Source organism: Lepisosteus platostomus, chromosome 27 (assembly GCF_059453375.1).
Source record: "Lepisosteus platostomus isolate fLepPlt1 chromosome 27, fLepPlt1.hap1, whole genome shotgun sequence".
NCBI lineage: Eukaryota > Metazoa > Chordata > Actinopteri > Semionotiformes > Lepisosteidae > Lepisosteus > Lepisosteus platostomus.
The window spans coordinates 7,872,052-7,891,806 of NC_142637.1; the positions used below are offsets into that span (position 1 = coordinate 7,872,052).

Genomic DNA, 19,755 nt, shown 5'->3' on the forward strand with positions numbered 1-19,755 from the left:
TTGCTTGTACATCACATTAGTCGTTACAGGGACTAGCGAGCAGGAAGGGCCACTTCATGATACAATTTGTGGGAACTCTCGCTCTTGCCCGTGGTGAGACCAAGGGTTTGCGACAATATGGCATAGCACTTGCACGAAGTTCCTGATTTTGTGCATAATTTGGAATTTGTCAAATTTTGCGATACTGTCACTTACATTATTTTGTCGCCGAGGTTTAATAACCAGTCTGAGAATCTGGGACTACGGTTTTCCATGAAAACTTAGTCCAAGGAGAAAAACAAAAGCCTGAACTCTGGGCGCCCTGCTGAGATAAGCCAGAATGGGGATGGAGCACCACAGAAGCTGTTCACAATTGCAGGACACTTTTTAAGTGTGATAATCTCCTCCTAATCGCAGACAGCTGCTTCTTCCTCCAGGTGATGATGGGCATCGCGTGCCAGCTGTTCTCTCGGCCCTCGCTGAGTCAGGAGTGACCACGGGCACCAGGGCACCCCCCCCACACACAAACACACACACACAACTCCCTGCTGTGACCTCCAGTCCAGTCTAGACGTGTTGAAGACACATGCCTCCCTGGCATCAGTCTAGACTGCTGTTGCTTTGCGCCTGCTCTTTCAGCCATCGGCGATACTGGGGGTTAAAGAAGAACTGCAGCACTATTTTTATATTTCGGGGTTCAGAAGAATCAGCATTGATGAGTGCATTTCAAACCACGGTGAAACTAAAATGTACACAGCAATGTGTAAAACGTCCATGCATCACAAAATAGGTGAAATTTCCATGTATGTGCAGTGCTATATTCTGCATTCAGAACAAGACTTCAGCTGAGGTGAAGCAGCTCTGTTACATTATAAACAAGCAGGCTTGTGCATCCGTCTCTTTTAATCCAATAGAAAAATTGCTCTTGACTTTGAAACGGTTTTGCTGACGAATGCTGCTTGTTAACTCTGCATGCAGATCATGCTGAAACCTTTCTGCGGTGCAGTGTCTGCTGCACAACCTGTACTTATCACACTCGTACATCGCAGTACCTTAATCACTACAGTGACTAGCGAGCAGGAAGGTCCGCTTCACATCAGAATTCTCCCAAACGCCCACTCTTGCCTGTGATAGCTCCTAGCACTTTCACAAAGCACTTCAGTCGAAATTTGTTAAATTCATTTATTTTGCTTATTTTGCTACCGAGATTTAATAACAGGTTTAAGAAACCGCAGCCCCCCTTTACGTTTCAGTGGCATCATGCAGTCCTGCTGGACTCTGTTACAGAACACCGCTCTCTGAGATGGTCGCATTATACAGCCCCCCCTCCCCTCCATTCTCTATAGGCACCTCCCTGCTCCCCCTTGCTGCTAGGAATTGGAAAAAATGAGTGTTAATCTTTAATTACCAGTGCTTGTGCAGTCCTACATCATGCAAGGTCTAGATGAGAGCTGCTGTCAGCGCTCTGTAAATGGATTATATACAATAAGGCATTAAGGTTTTTATTTCCTTAACAGAGAGAAAGACGGAGCTAATACTCTTCTGCAGGATTTCAAAGGCTGGGGCTCCTGCTTCTGGAACAGCCCAGCAGGGGGTTGTCAGTAGCCAGAGGATGGGTTTTAATTGTTATCAAGAGTTCTACCTTATTCTGCCCACTGCAGTCTCTGGAGAGCCCACCCTGCTTTCGTGCTTTGACCTGGAAGGATGGGACATGTCCTCTGCAGCCCGAGACAGTTCTGCAGCTCATGCACACCTTGAAGAGCACGCTCCTTTTAAGGCGCCAGCTCCAGAGAGACCTTGAAAATGCGGGGGGCTTGGTGCCACAGATCCTGGGGTGCCTGTGGTCTGTTCGGGGGGTCTGGGGCACAATGTGGTTCCTGGGATTGTCAAGGTCGTTGGGTCTGACTCCCGTGAAATGCTTAGTTAAAGCCCCTCTGCGAGACGGTTTAATCCGGAAGGGACTGGAGTAGGACATCGGGGAAGATGCAGCAGGATCAGGTTGGGTAGAAACACGGTGGGGGGGGGTGGGGTGATCTGGTGCGTGGGGGGAGCGCAGGCGAACGAGTCCAAAAGGAAGTCCAATAGGGGAAATCGGGGCGCAGTCCAAGGTCCAGGTGCTGGGTGATTCATCCAAGACGAACACGGAGAACTAAGAATACGGATAGTTAAAACCATGATGGGACAAGGCACTCTGAGCCCCGGACTCAGTAGGGCAGGACACTGTGGTGAAGCCTGATAAATGGGTTGATTGAACACCTGTTATAATGGTACCCCAGTTCTGCAGGCTCCTTGATGGCCAAGCGTTGCAGTTGTCTTATTGTTAAGATGGATGAATACCTTCCCTTTTTAAGCCTTTGCAAATAGAACAAAATGGGTCAAAAACACCATTGTGTTCCAGCAGATGAAATCCCCTAATTTAACATGAGCTCCCTCTGTTGCAGAACCTAAGGTTCATAATCATTTTTGCAGTGATCAAAGCCCCTCTTCGGGTTTTTAAATCACTCTACAACACCTGTTGACAAAGTCAAAGCCTGCCTATTCCCAGGTGCATTAAAATAAACGAGCTCCAGGTGTGATTTGACAGATCCGGTGCTGCTGAAAAATGCCGCAGCACAGATACAGCATTGTTCCTGCTGAGTTCAATGCCAACAGACTAGAGAGGATGTTTGAGTCTTTACCTTGAGATTAAGAATGTACATCGCTGCTACACACACAAAACAGTCAAGCAGCACAACAGGGCAGAGCCTGGATGACTATTGTAATTTCTGATAAGCCGGGACAACTGTGTATTACAGAGCCAGGAACAACTGTTGCTTTTATTATGGCGAGTTAAATCGCTAATATTTGTGCAGCTTATCATGTTTTGTTTTGTTTTATTCTTATCATGTTTTGTTCAATCTATTTGTACACCTGTACTTTGAATGCCGTGCTCTGCAGTGATCAATGACAGATTTTTTTTAGACAAAATTAGAGAATAGATTATGACCAGGATATTCCAGTACTGGCTAACCTTTGTTTCCCAAAAAGCTCCAGAGATGAGGTGAAAGGAAAGGCAGAAAAAACGCTTTACTTTTGTATGTTGTTTCTTGTGGTGTGATTTGACTGACATGATCCTGGTTTCCTACACTGACAGGCAGAAGGGCAGCTCTGTTTTTATGTTTGTTTCCAATTTTTATTGCAGTGAAAGAGCCTACTGCCAGCCCCCACCCCCACCTTTTCCCCACAAGCCCTGCCTTCTGTTTGGGATGACAGGAGGTCGAGAATCTCCACTAATAGATGCCTCAGGCACCGGCTTCTCAAAACTGGCAGGGCCAAGCCAGGACGCTGGCTCGGCTCAGAGCTGACACCTCCGCTGTTGTGCAGATCCTTCCCCAGCTCGTCTGTTCCTCACAAAACCTTTGTTTTGCAGTTGTTTTTAAGCCTTTCCCTCTTGACTGCTCTTCCACCTTCAGGGAGGGCTGTCATAGCTTTTTAGCATTTGCATATCAGCAGGCAAAAAACTGTATCACCCACCCAACCAATGCAACTAACCACCCCACCACCCACCCAACCAACCCAACTAACCACCCCACCACCCACCCAACCAACCAACACAACTAACCAGGATATTCCACCACCCACCCAACGCAACTAACCACCCCATCACCCACCCAACCAACCCAACTAACCACCCCACCACCCACCCAACCAACCAACACAACTAACCACCCCACCACCCAACTAATCAACCAACCACCCACCCAACCAACCATCCAGCCTCCCAACCACTGCTCCACACAACCAACCAACCAACCCAACTCACCACCCGACCAACCAGTCACCCCATCAACCAACCAAGCCAACTAACCATCCCACCACCCAACTAACCACCCCACCACCAAACCAACCACCTGAACTAACCACCTTCCACCCACCCAACCAACCAACCATCCTGCCACCCAACCACTGCTCCACGCAACCAACCAACCCAACTCACCACCCGACCAACCAGTCACCCCATCAACCAACCAACCACCCTACCACCCCACAATCCTACCAACCACCCCACCACCCAAACAACCACGCAACCACCCCACCAGCCCTCCACCCAACCAACCAACCCAACTAACCATCCCAACACCCAAGCAATCACCCCACTATCCAACTAAACACCCGACCACCCCACCAACCAGCCAATCCAACTCACCCAAATAACGACCTCACCACCCCACCCCACCACAACCCGACCAGCCAGTTCATTTGCCAGATCAGTTTGATCTTATATTTTGTTTTTTCAAGGTGAGCACAAAAAAGCCTCAAATAGTATTGGTGAGAATTTTAGGGTCAGAGATCGTTAGTTACCAGACCGTGATCAGAACTCTGAGGAAGAGTCAGCCACATTCAGGGGGTGTTCCTGTGGCGGCCATTAGCCATTACCAAGCCTCTGTGAATCATGTCTCTCCTCAAGGCTAATGGAGGAAGAGTCTGGGTCTGCGTGGTTTAAGGCGCCCTGTTCCCTGTCCTCTCTCCCCAGAACAACACGTGGAGTGAGCTGTACTCCTTCGCCCTCTTCAAGGCCATGAGTCACATGCTGTGTATTGGATATGGGCGCCAGGCCCCAGAGAGCATGTCGGATATCTGGCTCACCATGCTGAGCATGATCGTGGGCGCCACCTGCTACGCCATGTTCATCGGCCACGCCACCGCGCTCATCCAGTCGCTCGACTCCTCGCGGCGCCAGTACCAGGAGAAGGTAGGTGGCAGGGCCAGGCCTCTCGTTCTTCATCGGTGTGGGTTTGGGAGTACTGTGTCAGGTGGGGTCCTCATAGTCTTTGTTTCCTCGGCTGTTTGGCTCGGCTCTCCCTTATAAAAGGGGGAGTTGGTGTTTATCCCTGTGGAAAAAAGTAATAATAATAATTCCTCACACTTCTATAGTGCTGTTCTGGACCCTCCACTCAAAGCGCTGTACAGCTAATGGGGATCCCCTCCACACCCGCCAGTATGCAGCCCCACCTGGATGATGCACCAGTCCGCTCCCCACACACCAGCTCTCAGTGGGGAGGAGAGCAGAGTGATGAAGCCAGTTCAGAGATGGGGATTATTAGGAGGCCATGATTGGTAAAGGCCAGGGGGAAATTTGGCCAGGACACTGGGGTAACACCCCTACTCTTTTTGGGAAAACACCCTGGGATTTTAATGACCACAGAGAGTCAGGACCTCAGAACCCACATAAACTGCAGGATGAGCGCCCCCTGCTGGCCCCTCAAACACCTCTTCTAGCAACAGCCTCAGCTTTCCCAGGAGTCTCCCATCCAGGTACTGACCAGGCTCACACCTGCTGGGCTCCAGTGGGGCTGCCAGTTGTGAGTTGATATGGCTGCTGGCGTAAGTAGAAAGTAGGAAAATGCTTCTACTACAGCCCTGTGAATAAAGAGATTTTGGGAGTAGCAATGACTGCTCCTTTAACAAAAGGATCATCTGGTGCCCCAGGCTGGATCCATATTATTTAGAATTTGTGCAAAACACATACATAGCTGTAGCCTACCTTGGGAAATTTAGTTTCCAATATCAAACATAAACTGGCTATACCCTCTATATTCTGGTCCTCATTGAGTGCACAGCCTTTCCTCAACTTTATTTTGGGTTTTGTGAGTTCTGTAGTTACCTAAAACCAACTTGTTTTTCCTTCATTTTTTCTGGGTCTCACTGTTTTCCTTGTAAAGTGTCTGGGAGAGCTTCTGAAGTGGAGCGTTTGCTGTTCTCCTCTCTCGTTAGTCGTGCAGTGAAGAAAATTGCTTTTTAATAATTCAGTTCGTCCTGCACAGGACGGGGCTGGATGGGATTCAGACCGGTTAGTTTGAACTGAGATGTGTTCGGGCTAACAGTTGTTGCCAACTGCTGACCACTTGAACTCATCTGTAATTAACCCTTTCAAGACCTGCAGCCCTCCCATAACAGATATCCCAGAAGTCGATGCGAAAAATGTATTAAAAATGACCTGGATTGACTTTTCAATGATCAAGTTGTCTTGAGCTGTACTCTTATGTAAGTTGTACTGCAGTGTCACTCGTGCTGTACAGCCAGGCATGTCTGCTGTGAACTGGAACTACTTCAGAGTTCCTCTAATTACATGATATCTTTAATGCATCTTTGTTTTGTAAGAGAAAAGTGTTCATTAAAGTGAGCTTTAGTGAAATGTGCTGACAAATGTTCGGAATGGTGAATGAACCCACCTCGAAAGAGAAGTTTATGTATTCATCAGCTTCTAAGGGTTGGATCACAGGGAGGGGGATCACATGGCTCTTTCTCCAAGGCACCCAGTTGTAGCTGTGGCCAGAGCTTTGAAACACTGTTGCCTTCCAGTGCAGAGACAGTATAGCCAGAGTTATTTCTGCTAAATCATACTGTTAAATATTTGCTGCCATAGTGCCACAGCAATTTGTCTTCCCTGGTCTTCCCACATATCACTTTGATTTATTCCAGGGCTGTAGCTGTTTATTCAGTACGCTCCTTTGCTATTACTCTTCGAAAACATTGCAACACATTGAAGACTGTCAACACCCCCTCCACCCTTCACTAACTGCCTGCTTCTCCCCACGCAGACAGAAAGATGTCACTGCGCTTTTTGTGTAAAACTACACTAAAAGCCCAAGGCATAGTAATACAATTATTTCATATACAGTAAACGCAACATTGCAGCACTGCATATTAGTAGGATTAAAGTAAAATAAAAGTACTGGTAGGTTAAGTGACTCATGGGATATTTGGCCTTGTGCGTGTCTGTGTGTGTGTCCTGCGATGGACTGGTGTCCCATCCAGGCTGTGTCCTGCCCTGCACCTGTTGCTTGCCAGGATAGACTCCAGCTCGATCCGTATTGAATAAACCAGTTAGAAGATGGATGGCCAGCAGCCATGTCACCCTGCAACTTACAATTGGCAGCCCCACTGGAGCCCAGCAGTTGTGAGCCTGGTCAGTACCTGGAGGGGAGACCTCCTGGGAAAAACTAAGGTTGCTGCTGGAAGAGGTGTTAGTGAGGCCAGCAGGGGGCGCTCACCCTGTGGTCCGTGTGGGTCCTAATGCCCCAGTATAGTGATGGGAACACTATACTGTAAAACGAGCGCCGTCTTTCGAATGAGACGTAAAACCGAGGTCCTGACTCTCTGTGGTCATTAAAAGTCCCAGGGTGTTTCCGCCGACAAGCGGACCCTGCTGATCCGGGATTAACGCTAGGATGAGAGAGAGTTAGAAGATGGATGGATGAAAATAGAACTCCTATGCCTACATCACGTAGGTCTTGTGGTGGGCAGGCTGGAATATTCTCTTTCCAAATGTGCAGGTGGGAGTCATAAGGATGGGTATAATCGTATCTGCTTCCCAAACTCAACATCTGCCTCCGAGCATGGAGATTCTGTGCTGTGCATCCACAGACATCCACTGGCATGTATGGTGTTGAGCTGGCAGTGGACAGAGAGGGGCTGTTCCCTGTCTGACAGCTTGAGGGCTCTGCAGCTACTGCCTGAATCTTCTTGATTACCAGAGCCGGTTTCTTTCAAAATAGCCTTTGCTGTTTTAAGTTTATTTCAGTCCTGCTCATTGCAAATCGCTTCCCGGCCACACTTGTTATCATCACACCTTTAAGGAGTCGATACCCGGGTCAGAACTAAAAGTGTTTCCATCTGTATTCGTCCCTTCCAATTCATCACTCCATTTGAACACATTTAAATGACTCTCCCCTCAGTTTTACAACAATCCTTCTGCTGTTTGAATGTGTAAGAAAGTTCCCTCAAATACTGCTATTCTGTTATGTAGTGGAGAGGAGAAATGGTTGCTGGTCTTCACTCTGCAACACACCATCTGCAAACCCCACCCTGACCATCAGATAGTGTAACAGTACTGGAGAAAAAAGCTGATTTGATTAGATCAGTTTGGAATAATGTGTTGAAAATCACTGCAAACTGGGTATGAGACGAGCTAAAGAGCTACGGTTTTGGTGTCTCTTTTCATTAGCCTGAGGTTTCACTCACAGTGATTTGGGTCTGTTAATCCCTTTTAGCGGATACTGCTAGTTTTGAAGTTGATTTTTAAAAGGGACAAACATCACTAAAAACCGCGATGCCCTGTTCTGACCTGGTCTGAGTGATAAAGGCCACTTAAACTTTTTGGTGCCGAAAAACATTGACACATTGCAATCAATTAAGATTAGGATTAATTCAGATTATTTCCTAAAGGGGATTGGATTAACTGGCTATACGGAGTAGGTTGATGAGCAGGTAATTAAGGTAAATGGTCTCTCTTAACCCTATTTGGAGTTCTACAGCTGCAGTGACAGAGGACTGTGTTCCCTAATGACACATGTGACGATTTGCAATGCTTGACCTTCATATGCATCATTCTGTGACGCACCAGGCAGCAGTTTTAGCAGCAGCAAGAAACCGAGTGGCTGTAAATTAGATTCTTAACTAACCATGAGGGTAAGGCCTTTTCAGTGGTTTTCTCCAAGAGTCAAACAGTTTAATCTTTCAGGATTAGCTGTCTTCTTGTGCTGAAGCCTGGCGCTTTCAGTCGTTTTTTACATCTAAACATTGATTAAACTTCAATCTCACATCTGCTGCTGTCTGAAGGTAGGGCTCTAATTACAGTACAGCAGGGAAAGGTGATATTCTCCACAATCACATAGTAAATAATAATCAAATGGATTTGTGTAACACTTTTTTTCCCCCAAAGGATCCAAAAACACATACAGCATCCACTATTGAAGTGTGACGTCAAGATTGCTCAAGACATGAGTGGAATTTAGCCAGGACACCAGGGTTAACACCCCAACTCTTATAAATAATAATAATAATAATAATAATTCCTCACACTTATATAGCGTTTTTCTGGACACTCCACTCAAAGCACTTTACAGGTAATGGGGACTCCCCTCCACCACCACCAATGTGCAGCCCCACTTGGATGATGTGACGGCAGCCATAGTGCGCCAGAACGCTCACCACACATCAGCTCTCAGTGGGGAGGAGAGCAGAGTGATGAAGCCAGTTCAGAGATGGGGATTATTAGGAGGCCATGATTGGTAAGGGCCAATGGGACATTTGGCCAGGATGCCGGGTAAAACCCCTACTCTTTTCGAGAAACATCCTGGGATTTTTAATGACCACAGAGAGTCAGGACTGACTGCGCCTGTTTACGGTATAGTGTCCCCATCACTATACTGGGGCATTAGGACCCACATGGACTGCAGGGTGAGCGCCCCCTGCTGGCCCCACTAACACCTCTTCCAGCAGCAACCTTAGTTTTTCCCAGGAGGTCTCCCATCCAGGTACTGACCAGACTCACACCTGCTGGGCTTCAATGGGTTGCCAGTTGTGAGTTGCAGGGTGAAATGGTGGCCTGGGACTTATTTTTAATGACTTATTAGTCTGTTTAACATCTCACCTGAAGGACGGCACCTCCTACATCACAGTGTCTCCTGTCTCCATACTGGGGTGTTGGTTTGGAATTTCTAGTGCTGCTGGAAGATCGCCACCTACTGGTCAACTAGCCACTCATTGCACCAGCGTGGTACTCCATCTTTAAAAGCAGGTGGCTAAGAGAGAATGAGAGCTCCCATCGTACCTAGAAATTAGGAATGATTCAGGCCCATAGTTCCTATTTGATATTTAATGACAAATAACGCCAAGAAAGGAAATAAAAGAAGAACAAAATGTGTTATTCATAACAAGGATAATGTGTTATTCATAAGGGTGGAACATTTTTGTCTTCCTGGCTGCTAAGAGCCTCACAATTAGGTGAAGCAGGGGACCTGTCACCCTATTATGCTGAGAGATCTGCAATGCACAGTATTAAATATGTCCGACTCTCTACTGTAATGAGCTGTAGCAAGGGAGGTTCCAGTTCAGGATGAGCCAATAAATTATACATCTGCATAGTTTCAAAGGCAAATGAGCATCCCTGAGCACCGAGACAATGGGTTGCGGATCTCTCTGCTCGGAGTGCAGGAGACGAAAATACACTTTTTGAAAGATTGATGTGTCCTTAATCACAAGGGCTGGCCTGAAATCTGACAGCAAGAATAAGCAGCGGTAGTTTCATTCCTGGGTTTAAAACGACCCTGATGTAGACCAGGGAACTCTGCCACGTGGTAGGGGCAGTCTGGCCGTGAGAATCCTGCAGAGCTGATGTTAGCAAGACTTTGGTTACGGAGCCCAGATTGCCTTGCACCTGTTTGAAGCTAGTTTATGTGGAGCTCAGATGAAGTCCCATGGAGTTCTGGAGTTGTGGTTAGAGGTCTGGACTTGGTCCAGTAGGTGAGGTCCTGCCTCTGAGTGTCTTTGAGCATGGTGCCTCACTCAGATTGCTCCAGCAAAATGCCCATCGGTAAATGTATACTTTACACAGGCACAGCTGTAATGTGCTTTGGATAAAACTATCACCAAAGTTAAAAAAAAAAGATTTTTGTCCTACCATGCACAACTGCTGCCACTAATGTACAAATATGGAAGCTTCTGCATGTGGTGTTGACCTATTATGTCCAATAATATTAGTGTCAGCAAACATTTACGCTTACAGATGCTGAAATGGATCACCCTGCTGTGCAGTGGGAGTGTGGTGTGCATCCTTGTGCTGTTTACGAACTTGTCAGACGCACTGAACATAGTGGGTGAGGGCTGAGACAGTACTGCCCGGCAGTCTGCTTTCTGTGCAGCAGAAAGGGGCTAGTCTCTGGCACTCGGTCTCTGGGGAGCTCAGTACAGGAGCACCAGTGAATGAGCTGAGGGCCAGTTAACCCCTTGTTTCGCCTGCCTGTAGAAGCAACGTTTATCTGTTCCTGATGTGATTTCTCGCAAGTCATTGACATGCAGGAGTCTTTAAGATGAGTCCTTAAAAGATTAAAGAGCAGCAAAGGGAGCCAGCTTCTTGTTTAGCAAGTCATATTGATCCCCACACCCCTGCCATCCACACACTGGCACAAACCTTCTCCAATGCAGAGCTGAACCCTGATGCTCAGGGCACTGTGGTCAGAGCTCATTCGAGACTCCTTGTTTCGCCTCACAGTCCCAGACAGCCCATCCCTGCAGCGAGCTCAGTCCCTCTGCATGTGAGCAACAGAACGTTTGACTTCCTACTTGTCAAATCTGTTTTGTGTCAGCCTGCCTTAGACGGCTGTTTTTATCTCACTTCCTTGTGCGGCTGCAATTCAGCTCCCTTGCTAAAATTTGTCACTGTCGAGTTTGCACGTGGTAAAGTGGGCTGTATGAACAGGGGGGTCCACAACTGGGGAAAGCAGCTATCGGAGCAAGAAAGCAGAGGCTCTGCTGGTTAAGGTGCAGGAAATTCCAGCTGGAGGAAACTGGTTGTTGTTAGAAGGGGTTAAAATTGGCGACAACAAGAGCCTTCTGGATAGTTCCTAGAACGACCTCTGCCCCTGCGTTGTGTGGTGTAACCCACTAGCCCCTGTGCTGTGCTGCAGTGGTGAGTCACAGCTCACCAGCTCCACTGGTCCGACAGGATATAGCAGGGACCCTGCCCTACAGAACAGATCTGTCTGGTTATGTAACTGGTTTCCAGAATTAGGGAGAATTACTGGATCTCTGCAGAGAGCTCATAGGAACACCATTATCAGCCCATGTGGCCTGTAAATTATTCAGCTAAGCTCTTCAGAATTAGAATGCATGCATCCATCCATCTGTCCAATATGCAGTTTTATTTTAATTGTTTCTCGAATCACTGATGAAGGTCACAGGGAGGTTGAACTGGTATCATACATGGCCCAGCTCGCTAATCTTTACCCCCATTAGCGCGTGGGGAGATGTGTGTTTTGTCTGTAAGTGTGTGTGTGTGGCAATGATATGGGATGTTCTGGAATGTTTGGTTTTATAATGCCAAGAAAATGCATTTTTCTATTTATTAAAATAATAATAGCCCGACTTATTTCAATACACTTGAAAAAATATGAAATGTGGTTTAGCAGCTTCAAAAGCACCCTTCATTCTGTAAACGTAGAGCAGGACTTGTCATGGGAGCACAAGAACTATTAGAAAACAAGAAGGGGGCATTTTCATCCCATCTAGCCTGTTTGGGAGTTAGTAGCTCACTGATCCCAGGATCACATCCAGCTGTTCAGTGAACGAAACCAGGGTATCGGCTTCAGCACCTCAGCTGGGTAGCTTACCTTTTTTGAGTTTATGCTTACATTACCTGTCCATTATAATACTAATAATTCTTTGCTGCATTTATTTTCATCCAAAAGCACTTCGCATGTAAGAGGGGACCCATTTTGCCCCTGAGGGCTGACCCCCTTGATTAGCAGCTCAGGGGGTGGAGGAACTGCTTTAGGGAAGCCAGATGGTAGAAGCCCAGAGACACAGGCAAAGAAAGAGTCTGGATGTAGGTATTTATACCACCATTCATAGTTCAATCAGTTTAATATTTTCTGCACATCGTAGAATTATTTTTCCCAGTTGAAAACATTGGTTGATCTATGTTCGGTTTGGAAAGATTTAATTATTGGGTCTGGTTTTGCAGTTCTGTTCAGTTTATCAGTTCAGTTTACTGTCATATGCACAAGTGCAATGACATGCTTATTTGCATGTCTGCTCCAATACAAAGACATTAAAGGAATCGCCAAAAACATATACATGGAACAGCAGCAACAACAAATTAAATAACATACAACTTAAAAAACATCAGTGTGAGTCAGTGGTGGGGGTAGAGTTCAGTAACTTGACAGCTTGTGGGCAGAAACTGTCTCTGAATCTGGAAGTTCGTGTCTTTATGCTCCTATAATGCTGACCAGAGGGCAGGGGGAGAAAAGGGAGAAACCAGGATGACTGGTATCCTGAGGGATACTCCCAGCCTTCCTGAGACAGCGAGTTGTAAAGATGTCCACAAGAGAGGGGAGCTGTACTCCAGTGATGGACTGGGCTGACCTGACCACCCCCTGAACGCCTTCCAGTCAGACGACGAGCTGCTGCCAAACCACACTGTAATGCCACATGTGAGCACTTTCTCATGAGTGCCCCTGGTGTTTAACCACTTTGCTAAGCAGGATCCTGTGTTTAATTCCCAGTGTCTGTGTGTGGTTGCACCAGGGACTGTGGTTTTTGTCCTGATGACATGCAGGTGAGGTTAGATTGGACTCTCGCTGGCGTTCAGGGGGTTTTAATCCATGCAGGACCTGAGGAGCACGGTGATGGCCCTTCGCTGTGGATTTTCTGCTGTTTTTTTCTGATGTATTAAAAAGATTGCCACCGGTGTTCACGCAAACCTGAATCTCTCTAGGTGGCCCACCAGCCAGCACTGGGGTACAGTGGAAAATGGATCAAAACAGCCCCCCTACATACTTCACAAACTAAATGCTTGAACAGGCTTTCGGTCAGTCTGGAGGTGCCCAGAGCTGGCACCCAGGAGGCCTGGAGACTGAGATGCAGGGTGCCAGTGTTTTTTTAAGTTTCAGTATTATTTCAGTTTTTACTTTGACTTCCTTTTCAGACGAGCTTTTATTCCTAGTGTGAACGCTGCCCTGGGGCTGAAACGCTCCCTCGTTCAGTCCCGCGGCTCAGCCGCACAGCTGACAGAAAGCCGTCACCCTGAATTTCAATGCCTGCTCCCTTTCTTTAAACAGAGCGCTGCCTTAAACCGCCTGTCACTTGATGTGTTGCTACATTTACAAGGTACAGTGCACTCGCAGCCCTGGAAACAGAAGATTAACACAGAAGGCGCTGACAAAGTTTTAGCTGCGTTGCTACAACAGCTATGCTACCACACCCGCCTTTTTTATTTTTTCAAGCAGCGGCCATAAATAGGTCAGTGTTCTTTTTTCAAAGAGCGTCTTTTTATATCATCCCGTTCCTTCAGGCAGAAGCTTACCCATGGATACCAGTGACAACACTGCTGGATGCTATTCAGAGACGCAGCTCTGAAGATCTCTTTGTGGCTTTCAGGCTTTAATGGAGGTATATGTAACTGAAGCTGCATTTCTTGTGCATGACCAGCCTCACAGCTGGTTGAATCAGACCATCGCCCTCCGTGCCTATGAGGTATTTTCCACAGAAAGCTTTAAACATGAAGCAGGGTTGCACGCAGAAAATGCATTCTCTATGTTTTGACGGACAGTGCGCTACTATTCAACAATATTTGTAGTACCAGAAGTCTTTTTTCTCATCTGTTTTGTTTCAGGCTGGAACAGACTGTGCAGGATTCTGGTGCTGCCCGGACGCACAGCATGTTAAAACTGTCAGATCTCTGCCTGACTGACCCCCCATGTCTCCTCCTCCCCCCCTCCCCTCTCCCTCTCTCTGTCTGTCCCTGGCAGTACAAACAAGTGGAGCAGTACATGTCCTTCCACAAGCTGCCCGCGGACTTCCGGCAGAAGATCCACGACTACTATGAGCACAGATACCAGGGCAAGATGTTTGATGAGGAGAGCATTCTGGGAGAGCTGAACGAGCCGCTCCGCGAGGTGAGACAGGAGCTGGCCAGGCTAAGCTGGTTACAAGCACGTCTGCTGTTTGGCCTATACTTAGCTCTGATTTACATTGCTCTGACCAGGACCTCCCACAGTGTTGCATAAAGACTATGACAACACCCTGCATCTGCAACAGGATTGTGGGGCCAGCAGGAGATCCAGTTCCTGCTGGAAAGCGGAGAAGATGCCAACTTGGTTGTTCCTGGTTCAGACCATGGCTGTGTCGCTGACACAGAATCTCTGGGCCTCCGAATCTCCGTGTTCACCATCCATCACACAGGATATCAAACATGAAGTTCAGTGCATGCCTGCCAGAGTCAGTGACTCTGCTCCACTGGCTATTGATGCTACAGCCCTTCTCCTGCGACTGCAAGTCCTATTGGACAAAAACGTGAATTATTTGTAATACGCAGCGGGGACACGGGCATCAGAAACATGTTCTGATACTGTCGAATTGGAGACAAAGTGCAGGGGAGAAAGAGGTTGCAGGGGATTTGCGAACAGTTACAGTTTGGCTCTGCTGGCAGTGGCAGTGAGGTGAGCTGATTAGGGATTGGTGATGGCAAGCGCGGAGGAGGGTAGCCAGTTGATTTTCCAAAGCAAACACAGGGAAGCAGGCTCAGGGGGGCGTGTCCTTCCTCTCTTCCCAGGAAATTGTCAATTTCAACTGCCGGAAACTGGTGGCGTCCATGCCCCTCTTCGCCAACGCCGACCCCAACTTCGTCACGGCCATGCTGACCAAGCTGCGCTTCGAGGTCTTCCAGCCGGGCGACTACATCATCCGCGAGGGCACCATCGGCAAGAAGATGTACTTCATCCAGCACGGCGTGGTGAGCGTGCTGACCAAGGGCAACATGGGCATGAAGCTTTCGGACGGCTCCTACTTCGGAGGTACGGCTCTTGGCTCTTCACCGCACACTTCGGCAGCGAGGGGTGCAGATGGCGTCCCCTGCTTTTCCCATTATAGCTCTGCAGGGGAATGAAGGAGTCAGTGTGGGTGGCTGCTCCACCTCTTTTCTTCTCAAGGACGGCTAGAACTGGCTATGTTGCTCAGCACTGGTTATTTCCCTGGCCTGGAGTTTTGGTCTCTCTTTCCCCTGTGCCTATTATTTTTACCCATGTTCCTGTTTAAGTTCTTTCTATCCATTTATCTCTTAAATAATAGGGGGCTAGTACAGCATTCAGCAAGAAGCGGTGAGGCAGTAAGGCCAACGCGAATGCTGTTAGACCTCAGTCAATTAATAATACCCAATTAGCTGGGCATTGTAATTTACACTAATATGAATTCTTCCCCAACACTAATGTGCTTGAAAGCAGTTGTTAAATAACTGAGCTACCTCGCACATGCTGATGGGTGTTTAGATCCCTATCTCAAGAGTGCAATTGAAGCCACATCGTGGTTCAAAGCCTTGCTTTTGCTTGTCATGAAGACACATACGGGTGCCATTTTGATCAGGACCGAAATGCATCGAAATCTGAGCAAAGATTGCTTGGACTGCGTTAGCCGAGAAGATGTAAGGCATTTTCTGGGGCTCAGTATATTGAAGGCTCTCGGACACATTTTCTGCATCTCGCAGGTGCAATAAGCTGCAATATTCCTGTTTCAGAAGTGTACGGTGGTTCACTATGGAGGATGACATTTTCTGATTGGCTGAGTCTTTGTGCAAATAACCCCTCCAGGTGTGCTTGTGAGGCAGGAAGGCAACAGTGGCTTTGGGATGAACTCCTTCCAGATTGCCTTTGTCTCCGAGTCGGAAACACCCACATCCTCTAGCCCAGTGTTCCACACGCACGATCCGAGAGGAGAAAAAGAACACGCCTGCGCTGGGATTCAAGGTTACAGCGCGATTGTCCTCTGCAAGGACAAACATTTTGTGAATGCAAAGAGCTGGCCCACATCTGCAGTCCCTTCAATAAAAGGGAGTTCATTTCTGAAGAAAAAAAATATATGACTGCATTTGAAATGACTCTTAACAGTTTGAGAACGTGGAAGGGATGAGAATTTTATCCTGGTTTTCTGGTATAATATTGCTTCTGTGGTTTGGTGGCATAATGATGCACTATTCTAATATATATATATACTGTATACCACTTAACCCCTGGTTTCCAGTAGTGCTCTGTCAAATATGGTGAAAGAGGTTATCCAAAGGGTGTGCAACCTGAATGTTTAAAGATGGAAGCAGAGGTGCAGTTTGTATAGTCTGTAGTTGTGAAGTCTTCGCTTTAGCAGAGGGATCTCTACGATGCAGCTCCTATACCAATTTCTGTTGCATTAAGCAGCCTAACAGTGTGTGAGTCCTCTGCAGATGAGATGCTAGTTCATCACAAGTTACCCCCAGCAGAGCTCATAACTGTTCATACTGGTGAGTGCGCTGTCTTTAGAGGGGAATTGAACCCACAACCTTTCAGGGAACCCAGAACCCTAGCCACTACACTACACTGCTCCCATGCTAATATAAAGGGGGTTTATTAATCTACTGATACATCAAAGCCAGAAGCTTTTCTGGGGCAGTCTGTGTGGACTGATGCAAGAGTCTGGTCCTCATTTGTTCGCCTTCTAGACTGGCGAGTGGTTCTGCATAGGAGGACACTGGTGCAGGGAGTAGTTCAGCGCTCAGTGGAAAATGATCAAGAGGCCTTGCGTCTCCTATCCCCCTTGGGAGATATCTGAGACTGTCTAGATCTTGATACCGAATTGATTTTCGCTGTAGCTGCTCTCTCTCTGAAAGAATGAAATTCCATTCCGGGGTGACTGGGATTCATCAAACCTGGCCAACAATGTGAGCAGCTTGTTCATTATTCATCCGCCCTGCTTAGCAGGTGGACATGGTGGCCACTTTTTCGCATCCAGACCGAGCTTCCTTTTCGCTCTTCCAAGGAAACATGAAGTCATGTTCGCGATAACAGGAGTTGGCGGGGTCAAGTGGCTGGTCCGAGTTTCCTTGGATGCGATCGGAGCAGTTCCTGACCCACAGGCCACTACAAGACTGGCCGAGTGCTGTTAGAAAGGAAGCCACTCTAAACGTTAGGATGTCCGATAAGGGGGGGAGTTGGACTTAGAGGTGTTCAGTCAGAATCCCACAGATGCACCATGGGCTCCTCAAATCAAAAGAGGTTTTGGTTACAGCCAAGAGGACCATTTGGTTAATCTTGGCTTTTTGGCAGGGAAGTATCTGATTCAGCCAAGGATTTCAATGTTATGGCCGGGTAGGTTGTCCCAGACTCCCAAAACACTTGCACACGCTGTCTCAGCTCTGCTGCCTCCCCTCCTGGGCACAGTCTCGCCCGTCTCAAAGGGTTGTTCTCTCCCGTCGCGAAACTCCAGACTAACGCCTTTCCTGTCTCCTCTTCCGCCCACCCAGAGATCTGCCTGCTGACCCGGGGGCGCCGCACGGCCAGCGTGAGGGCCGACACCTACTGCCGGCTGTACTCGCTGTCCGTGGACAACTTCAACGAGGTCCTGGAGGAGTACCCCATGATGAGGAGGGCCTTCGAGACCGTGGCCATCGACCGGCTGGACCGCATAGGTACGCCGACCGCTGGGCTGCTTTTAGGGGCGCTGTTGGTGGGACACCCCAGCGCCGGGTAGAGAGCCAATCTCTGGCTACTCTTTCCAGCCTCATCGGCAATGTGTCAGCATCCCAACACGTGACCTTTCCTTACTTAAAAGCTCAGAGACGGCTTAGCTCTGATATTTCTTACGGGACCTGCAATGTGAACTTTTGCATACAGAAGAGCACTTCTCCACTGTGTGGCGCAGTTTTGCGAAACTGGAGTTTTGAAACGAACTGAGCCGGCGCTAGCAGAGAGACCAAGGCAGGCCAAAGTCGAAACGGGAGCTCGCAAGGAAGACCAGAAGCTTGCGGAGGGGAGTAACTGTGGCTCAGGATCTGCGCCTGTTTCTGGAGGGTTGCTGGTTCAAATCCCGCGGCCGGCAGAGGAATCCTACTCCGTTGGGCCCTTGAGCAAGGCCCTTCACCCCAGCTGCTCCAGGGGCGCCGTATTAATGGCTGACCCTGCGCTCTGACCCCTAGCGCCTCTCCCTGTCTGTGTGTCTCATGGAGAGCAAGCTGGGGTATTCCTAATACAAGAAATTGTAAATGGCCAATAAAGTGATCTGATCTTAAGCAAGCCGATTCTGGGGACGAAGGACGGACTCTGACCATGTTGCCTCAGTCTGTGCACTAGTGAAATATAACTGGATCTTTCCATTTGGAAGGCCGGAAAGTGGTTTAATTTCTGTCTATGACGTCGACCTCTTTATAGTGGCTGATCCAGTATCTTCTGCCTAGACTGCAGTAACACGCCCCCCCCCCAAACACACACACAAACCTCTTCTCTCTCCCCAGTACTAATAATTCCAAGGTTGGGACGTCTCGTCTTTCCACCAGATGTTTCATGAAAGTCACTCCACCAGTCTCCTCGTTCCCAGGCCTGTTGCTGCTACGACGTCATGAAGCATTTGAAGACGTTAATAAAGATTTAGCTCTTTATTAAAAGCTGGTCGAGGAAGATAATTGGGTGGAAACGCGGCTATATAACTGAATATTTCACTGGCCCGTTTTATAAATTGAGCTTGCTGCACAGAGCTCCCGTCTCTCTGTTTGCAGTGTCGACTTTCAGCTTGTGTGACCGCATCCCAGTCAGGATCGCACTGGGCACACAGACGGCGTCTTCGACTTCGTCACTGGAGCGCAGCCCCTGTCTGTCACACGGGGGACAATTACTGCCCACTCCGCCTAAAAAATAAAAACACAGCCGTTCGCTGCTGTCGTGAGAGAGAGATGCTGCATTTTTTTGCTCCCTGCAAATAACGGAGTGCTATACAGGACAGGATCTGATGTGAACCCAGGTGACCCAAGGCCTAAGACAGATCAACGCTGATAATTCACCACCAGCAGCTCACCCTGAAATGTGCATCAGCAGTTTCTTCCAGCAGCAGGGAGAAGACCGCTCCTCCATCATTGAGTGCATTTTTCCACCTTAGCTGAGTTACCTGATTTTCTTATCATGCAACTGCTACAGCTCTTTTAAATTAGTTCCACCCAAACACTGCTTTAGAAAACAGTGAGAACTCTCCAGCCAGCCTGGAGATTTCTGCCCATCAATAGGTTAATGAACGGGGTCATTGTAACAGGCAGATGCTGGTTTTACTTCTCCATTAACCCTGGGCAGTGTTTTGTGCACTGAGAGTATTGAACTGTCATCAGTGACGGACTGCCGGTTTTCAGGACACCCTTCACATGAAAAAGTTAGGTTCAGCACAGAGCTGAAGCAGAAGGCGATAGCTCTAACATACTGTACATACAGTACATGCAGAGCTCCCTAG

The 19,755-nt window shown here is 48.0% G+C and overlaps 1 protein-coding gene across 2 annotated transcripts in view; it reads left to right on the plus strand.

The window, feature by feature from the left end:
• The window catches only part of hcn2b (hyperpolarization activated cyclic nucleotide-gated potassium channel 2b), a 49,556-nt gene that overhangs the window by 20,892 nt on the left and 8,909 nt on the right, over positions 1-19,755 (plus strand). For both annotated transcript variants that reach the window (XM_088621711.1, XM_088621710.1), the window contains 4 exons: positions 4,493-4,711; positions 14,274-14,420; positions 15,077-15,317; positions 17,789-17,953. In XM_088621711.1, the coding sequence (XP_088477837.1) occupies positions 4,493-4,711; positions 14,274-14,420; positions 15,077-15,317; positions 17,789-17,953 (772 nt within the window). The remainder of the gene's footprint in view (positions 1-4,492; positions 4,712-14,273; positions 14,421-15,076; positions 15,318-17,788; positions 17,954-19,755) is intronic.